This window comes from Vigna unguiculata, chromosome 5, assembly GCF_037176805.1.
Source record: "Vigna unguiculata cultivar grain cowpea cultivar isolate G323 ecotype 2 chromosome 5, ASM3717680v1, whole genome shotgun sequence".
NCBI classification, from domain to species: Eukaryota; Viridiplantae; Streptophyta; class Magnoliopsida; order Fabales; family Fabaceae; genus Vigna; species Vigna unguiculata.
In genome coordinates, this window is record NC_140796.1 from 48,264,158 (window position 1) to 48,272,345 (window position 8,188).

The 8,188-nt window shown below is 30.0% G+C and overlaps 1 protein-coding gene across 1 annotated transcript; it reads right to left on the reverse strand.

The window, feature by feature from the left end:
* Window positions 1–3,827: 3,827 nt before the first annotated feature.
* On the reverse strand, window positions 3,828–5,445 carry LOC114184319 (uncharacterized). Its single transcript, XM_028071629.2, has 3 exons — window positions 5,224–5,445; window positions 4,973–5,102; window positions 3,828–4,719 (listed from the first exon to the last, which is right to left on the reverse strand). Exons 1-3 carry the CDS (start codon window positions 5,354–5,356, stop codon window positions 3,999–4,001), a joined length of 984 nt encoding a protein of 327 aa, XP_027927430.1. The 5' UTR covers window positions 5,357–5,445; the 3' UTR covers window positions 3,828–3,998.
* Between the last annotated feature and the right edge of the window lie 2,743 nt (window positions 5,446–8,188).

Below are 8,188 nucleotides of genomic sequence, written 5' to 3' on the forward strand. Positions count from 1 at the left end.
ATGGATTAGGATGGGTTGGCCTGAAAACTTAGACAGATCGTGCCTGACGACATATACGAAGTAAGTCATGTTGGCCTTAATGACATAAGTTTCAAAAAATTCAATTTAAATTTTTTTTATAAAAAATGGATTATGGATTTTGAACTTGATCCAAATATTTGAATTAGATTTAAATCTTGATCCAAATATTTGGATTTGGATTTAAAAAAAAATCCAAACTACTTTTGCTAAGAAAATAAATTTGGATCGAAAATCTAATCAATTATTTGAATTTATTTGGATCTAAAATGAATGTGGATTGAATCATTAAAAATCCAATCCATAATCACCCTTATTTAAAGTAAGTGAGACAAAAATTAGCTTCTCTGGTTTGAACGTTTTAAACACATAGATGGGAACCATTCAAATAAAACTGACAAGTAACTTTTTTTCTCTCATCGAAAACATGTTAGATAAGATCTTTCAAGCTCTCCAATGAATTTAACATCATCACCTACAATTATGAATGGATTGTCTTCATCACCACTATGGGACTACCAATGACTTCACATCTTAACCTATGACAACCAAATGATTGTTACTGTCACCATTATTTATAGAAGTGTTATTGTCATCCAATCGAGTTTCAATGAGTGAAATAAAAGTCATCAATTGTTTTACATCAACAACAATATCATATTTGTATTAAGTACAATACCTCATATTTTTTTACATATTGAAACAAATAACTTAGATAATGAAACTAGATAACAAGTGCATCACCCATTTAATGAAAAAATCTCAATTAAAAAATATAAAATTTGTATTACTTACCAAATAAACATAATAGAGACTTCATTAAAAATATTCAACTTTGTCAAAAAACAAATTTTATTAAACCTATATAATTTTAGTTAATGTTTTTTTGTTTTATTACGTTGAGTTAATCCAATTTTATCTGTACAATTCAAGTTTTCACGGTGTCGAGTTTGAATCAAATAATTAATATAATATAAAACATTCAACTGATAAAAATAAAGATAAATTCGTCTATGTTTGTATGATAGTTATCTAAATTTTGGATAACTTCTTATACAATGAATCTGGAGTTTATATTATATTATTTTAATGTTATCAGTTAGATATCTTTTAAAATTATTTTTAAATCCTAAAAAGTCTTTTTTTTTTTTTATTGTAAAGCTTTCTTTTAAACGAAGCACTGAAAGTATTTCAAAAACTGAAGCTATTAAACATTATATATGGCCTAAATTTTGAGTAATGTTTTATATTAATTTTACTGAGCTATTAACTTAACATAAGATTTGAGGTGAAATTTTAATATTATTCAAATGAAATACAAATAACTATTTATTCAAAATTCGGACACCAAACAAACAAATAACTAAATAAACAAATAGAAAAGTGAATAAAATAAATAGATAGATAGATAAATAAATAAATAAATACACTGACTTTGGAATCAAATTTTACATCATAATCAATAGTGTGCAACGAGGTTTTGAACCTCTAATCGAGGAAAGTCATGGCTCGTGTTTACGGCTTTCACAATGATAAGAACAAAAATGCAAGACCTAGGTCATAGCCCTTCTTTTTTTATTGGTTAAAATACTCCGTTAGTCCTCGTTTTTGTAGCAAAATCTCAATTTGGTCCTCGTATTTTGATCGGTCTCAATTAGGTCCTCATTTTTGTAAATTAGTATCAATTAGGTCCTTTCCGTTAGTAGAGAACTAACACCGTTAAGTAGGTGCCACGTGTCAGCTTCTCATTTTTTTGAATTTTTTTAATTTTTTTTATTTTTTATTTTTTAATTTTTTTAAATTTTTTTTTTAAATTTTTTTGAATTTTTTTTTAAAAATATTTATGCCACGTGTCACTTCTGTAATGTGCCACGTGTCAATCTAATATGGTGACACGTATCAAATTAATGTATGAATCTCAATTTGGTCCTCATATTTGTTAATTTGATTTGATTTCAGTCCCAAATTTTTTTAAAATAAGTTTAATTTCATATGCTCCAAATTTAGAACAAATTTAATTTTTTTATAAATGTAATGATGATACTTTTTTTACAAGTGATATTTCTATTACATATTTTTAACAACATTTAATTTATTTAAATTTATATTTTACATTAAACTTTATTTAAATTTTATTTTAAAACTATAAATATATAAATTAATAAATTTATATTCAAAATATTTGTATAATATTCAATATCAACAATATTTTAGAGTTGGCTTAAAAATAACAATTTTATAAATTTAAAATTTAAAATTTTAAAATAATTTTATAAAAAATTAAAATAAATATATTTAAAATTTTAATATTAAATATAATTAATATTATTAAAATATTTAATAAAAATATCAATTTTAATAAAAATAATCATAACATTATATAAAAGTAAAATTTGGTCTAAATTTGGATTGCCCGAAATTGAAATTTTTTTAAAAAAGTTGGGACTCAAATCAAATCAAATCAATTTAACAAATATGAGGACCAAATTGAGATTCGTACATTAATTTGACACGTGTCACCATATTAGATTGACACATGGCACATCACAGAAGTGACACGTGGCATAAATATTTTTTTTTAAAAAATTCAAAAAAAATTCAAAAAAAAATTCAAAAATTCAAAAAAACGAGGAGTTGACACGTGGCACCTACTTAACGGTGTTAGTTCTCTACTAACGGAAAGGACCTAATTGATACTAATTTACAAAAATGAGGATCTAATTGAGACTAATAAAAATACGAGGACCAAATTGAGATTCTGCAACAAAAACGAGGACCAACGGAGTATTTTAACCTTCTTTATTTTTCCTTTTCTCATTCTTTCTTCATTTTCTTTGCAAACTTATCTCTTTTCTTGCTGGTCAAATTTTCCTTTTTTACTTTCTTTCTTCACTTGAAAGTTGTTCCACACACTTTTCACGCACAAATCTAATTACTAATTAGAAGACAACTTAACATAAAACATTTCTAACTTGTCAATCATTTCGAATACGTTTCTTTTGGTTCTAAAATATTTTAATATCAAATTTTTCAACTCTAAATAATATATTTGAATTTTTAGTTTTTTCATTACTTGATAATATTATTTTCTCAACTAGATTATCATAAAATAACTTTTGAGTATTGATATTGAAATCATTAATTTTGAGTGGGTTTTTTTGTGGTCGCTAATCCAACTTTTTCTTATAGTGAATGGATAAGGTATTAGTTGGATATTACAATTTCATTTTTTTTTTGTAAGACTTTCTTTAATGATTAATGATAAATTATAAGAAGATGTGTTGATATTATAACTTTGTATATATACATATAATTTAAAAAATTTAAGTGTTTATTTTTGTTCACGTTTTCTTATCTCATGATGATAACTATAATCGCATTTAATATGAGACTATAAAATATTGCAGAACTGTATGCTGTTACAAATCTGAGATTATATATTCAATTGGTTTTTTGCATGAGAAACTTCTATATATAGTTTTGTAAACACAATAATACAAGACTTTAGTTTATTTTATCAAACATGAGTATATATAATTGTACCTCTCTCTCTATATATTGTAATAATGTGTCTTTAAAGTTTGTGTCGTATAGAAAAAATTAAATTATCCCAAGTTGTATTAATTAATACTAGTTATTAGACAAATCTTTAGCATGAATATAATCATGGGTAGGAAAATCCTGTGACATACATTGAAGAGTGATTAACTTCGTGTCATGAAATGTATAAATATTTCTGTGAAAATATTGCAACACGAATTATTTTATTTAAGTGACCTAATTTAAATATTTGGCAACGACCCAAATAATTTGGTTATTTATTTGTCGAAAAAAGGAAGAAAAATATATTAAGTCGTAATTAGGCTCAGCAATTTTTCACAACAGATATTTTTCTGGGTTGTATGAGTGAAAAGAAAAAAAAGAGTTGCCTTACACTGAATTAGTTACATTTATTACAAAAGTATGAGCTAATTATTTATTCATTGAAATAAGTTGACGTCTAAATCATGAGAATTATCGTTGAGACACCAGAGATCTTCGGAATCATACGTAGAAGAAAAGTACGATTCGGATTCGTTCACCAAAGGAACAAGTAACTCGTTCGGAATAAGAGACATATCTGCCACGAATGCTTCTGTCCAAGAATTTTCAGTTATCGGTTCTATTGCTCCTAGAAAGCCAAAATCGTCATTTTCCACAACCAGATTTTCATTATGGTACGACAGAGGAGACTCTGCCCGAACACATTCCATAGCTTTCGCAGCATCTGAACCATGAAAATTGTCGATACCATTGGCTTGTGTTGTGACTTGAGAAATATGAAATGACTCTGTCCAGATATTTTGGTTCACGTCCTCTAAGCATGCATCCAGAAAATCGAACCCATCTTCCGCAAACAAATTTTGGTGAGTGGTATAATCCGAGGACGAGAATTCGCTTGAGGATAATTCCGGGGACAAAGGGTCAGGGTCAGGGTCAGAGGTTTTCGAAACTGTCGGAGAGTGAGAACCTTCGAGGAAGAAACCATTGTTATAAATGGAATCCTTGTCTGGGTTGGCCCCAGAACTGTTTGATTTTGCGGCTTTCACGTGTCTTTCAGTGTGAACATTCTTTCCAAGACGCTTTTTGAGAGTGGTGTGCCAGTGGTTCTTTAAATCGTTATCTGTTCTTCCGGGTAAATGAGTGGCAATAACAGACCATCTGCAAAGGGAGATAAAAGAAAACACAAATTAAGAAATTAAAACGGAATTTCCAAGATGCAAATAGGAAATTTTTTAAAAAATATACCTTTTATATTTTTGTTGCTATTCTGTATGAAAACTAAAAGTTTACTTGGGTAAAACTGTAGTTTTTTATTTAGTGAAACTGCTGTTTTGATGAGAAAATAGTTCGAAAATTGTTTAAGAAACCAGAATTAAGGTTTTCCCCTGTCTAGCTTTTATTGTGAACATACTTGTTACCCAGCTTTTCGTGAAGTTTGATTATAGTTTCTTCTTCTTGGTCAGTATAGTTTCCTCTTTTTATGTTGGGTCTGAGATAATTGAGCCACCTGAGTCTGCAGCTCTTCCCACACCTTTGCAGACCTGAAAACCAATGCATCATCAATGGCATTAAATTGTAGAACTCTGAACTTATTGAACTTTTTCATTTCATGGAACAAGATTTGAGTTATACGATGAATGATGAACATGTTGAATGATATACCTGCAAATCTTGGGAGTTGGCGCCAATTCCAAGAGCCATATCGAGTGACATAAGCTACAAGCTTTCTATCTTCCTCTGGAGTCCAAGTACCTTTCTTAAGTCCTCTGTTGTCACAGGAAGGGGTTCTCACCATCTCTGTTATGCTATGTTTGCAATGTCGTTTCAGTCACAAAAATTACACTGAGAGAATGATGATGATGATTAATTTTGGTGTATGTTGTTTCCTCTGATATCCGAGTCTAATCATTGAAACCTTTGCTTATTTATATTGGAATTTACATGCGTTGCTGTAGCCAACACGTGTTTCATGCTTCGTCAACACAATTCCAGTAAACTAAATAGTTATTACACACGATAAAGGACAAAGTTGTAATGGAATGAGGTTTGGCTATGTTCCTCATATTCAAATTATTGACGTTGATTTAGATCGACTACTTTGCTGCTTTTGTCGATAAAAGACTAAACATTAGATTCAGTATATTAAATATTAACATATTTTATTTTTAATATAATAAAAATAGTTTTAATATAATCTATGTTTTTTTAATGGGTTTTCATTCTCGCAAATAACATTTATTTTAACTGTTTTACTGTTTTAATTTAATCTGTAATATTTAACTTAACCATTTTGATTAATGCAAACATGTCTTATATAGAGTTTCTCCGAGTGGTTATCCACAAGAAAGAAAAGAAGTTATTATTATACAGTGTAATGACGAATGATGACATTATACGTTAAAACTGATATATTAAAGAGTTATTTAATAATATATTTATAATCCCAACCAACAAATCAGGTCACAGAAGTATTTGAACTCAATATAATAAAGAGAACTTTAATATAAAAAAAAGACACTAGAAGTTTCCAATTTCATAAAATAAATTTATAAATAACTTTACTTGACTTGGGAAACACAAAGTTAACTTTGTAGAGAAGATGGTGTACTTTTACTAAGTGGTGTGGTGGATCTTAAAAAAAAATACTTTAAACATGTATTTTTTTTATAAATATATACAAATTATATATATATATATATAATATGTTAAAATAAAAAAAAAATATTTTCATTTATATATAAATATATAAATATATAAAAAAGTTGGAAAACCAATACCTCCTCACTCAGTCAAAATTCCTAACTGATTGTAACTATTTCAATCACAAAATGATATTATTTCCAATTAATCACCACTTTTTTAAAATTTGATGATTTCGTAACAGATTTACTTAAAAGAAATCTTCTAGAAAATCAAAGGATGAATTTTAGACAAAAAGTGCATACTTTAAAATAACATATAATATCAAGTTGTTTTTATTTACTAATAATATTTTATATCTGTAATTTATATTTATGATTGCAAGTAATTAGCATTTGGGTAGAAAAGATGTAAGCAAACTTAATATTTTTTATTATTTTATAATTTTATGATAAAACACTTTAGGGTGCCAAAAAGAGAGAGAGTAGAATAAAAAGTATTAGAAGAATTCTAATAAATAATAAAAATAATTAAAGTGACTTAATTATAAGTATGGCTATAACACCCCTCTTAATCAAGAGGGTCGTGTCAGGTCTGCAGTCCAATACACCCCAACTCCTCACTCCTCAGGCCATACAAGGACCATCAGGTAGGTTGTTGCCAGTTGGAGTCGAACCCCAGACCTGACCTTTAACACCCTCTTGATTAGTGAGACTCGATTATTTTAATATTAAAAGGTTTTAGTATAAATAGAATAGTTATAAACGAGTTTCATTATTTTAAAATACACTATCTCTCTAGAAACCACTTTTCTAGAGTTCTCTGACTTCTCTCTAGAGGTTCTGTCTCTCTAGTCGTCTGATTGAAGAACCGAGACCGTAGGATTGATCCTCTCGGCAAGCTCTTCAAATTGGACCGATCAGTTTCTCCGTTCGCGTAAGTTGAGTTTCCGCTCTCTTTTTAGTCTTTTTTTTGTTTTCTGTTGCATGCAAGCCCTCTTCCGCTTGCATACGATGTTTTAATCATCAGTATGAGTATCTGTTGATCAGTGATCATAACGGTATGTTCTGATCGTTCTTGTGATGTTTCTATGTGTAGATAGAGCATCCTGTGGAGTTAGAGGTGTTGACGTTTTTAAGGCGTTGACGTTTATAAAGTTGTCTAAACAGGATAACAGGTAAGGGAAGCTAACCACTCTTCTTAATTTGAATAGAAAATCCGTAGATGAGCTTGAATTACGTGTTTGATAGATGAATTAGTGTTTGAATTGCATGATTTGGTGAATAATTGATTTGTGCTTGAGGCAAACTGATCCACTACATGTGGGAACATGTTCGTGACCTGGTATTTTCGCCTAGGCGAGTGACGCTCGCCTGAGCGAAAACACCAGGAGACGCACCTCTGTTCCTGCACGAAGTCTCGCTTAGACGAGCTGGGGTCGCCTGAGCGAGAGACGATCTCGCCTAGGCGAACCAGCCTAGCCTGAGCGAGAGTTCGTCCAAGTTTTCTCTTTTTGCCACTGTTAGTGTCTCGCCTAGGCGAGACTGGCTCGCCTAGGCGAGACTGGCTCGCCTGAGCGAGATGACCTCTCGCCTAGGTTAGACTTTTTAGCCTGAGCGAGAGCTACGGCAGTAGTAGTGCTCTAATTCTGTTTTCTTTGGTGGAAATGTATGTTTTAATGTATCCTTGTGCAACTTAGGCCCTGTATGGTTGGAATGCTACCATTAATGTATTGTATGATTAAATTGGATGAATACAAATTATGAGAAGATGAGGTTGAAATGGAATTTCAAGGGAAATCCAAGTGGAATTGTAGTGTGTGTAAGGATGTAAGGAATCTATAATGGTTGGTATCCTGAAACTCCAATAATCATTCAAGCTCAGATAGAGCAGAATGGATTATGTCGTGAGGAGTAGCAGGAGGTCCTCGTCGTTGGACTTGATCCAGTCTAGACGTGGAGGGGACTTACCCTGGGAACGGTCGGGT

Bases quoted from the DNA above. Each gene is read 5' to 3' on its own strand.
- LOC114184319 (XM_028071629.2), bottom strand. From the start codon at position 5,356: ATGGTGAGAACCCCTTCCTGTGACAACAGAGGACTTAAGAAAGGTACT. The intron at 5,103-5,223 runs GTATATCATTCA...ATTGGTTTTCAG, and splicing joins CCAACTCCCAAGATTTGCAG to GTCTGCAAAGGTGTGGGAAG. The intron at 4,720-4,972 runs GTATGTTCACAA...CTCCCTTTGCAG, and splicing joins CACGAAAAGCTGGGTAACAA to ATGGTCTGTTATTGCCACTC.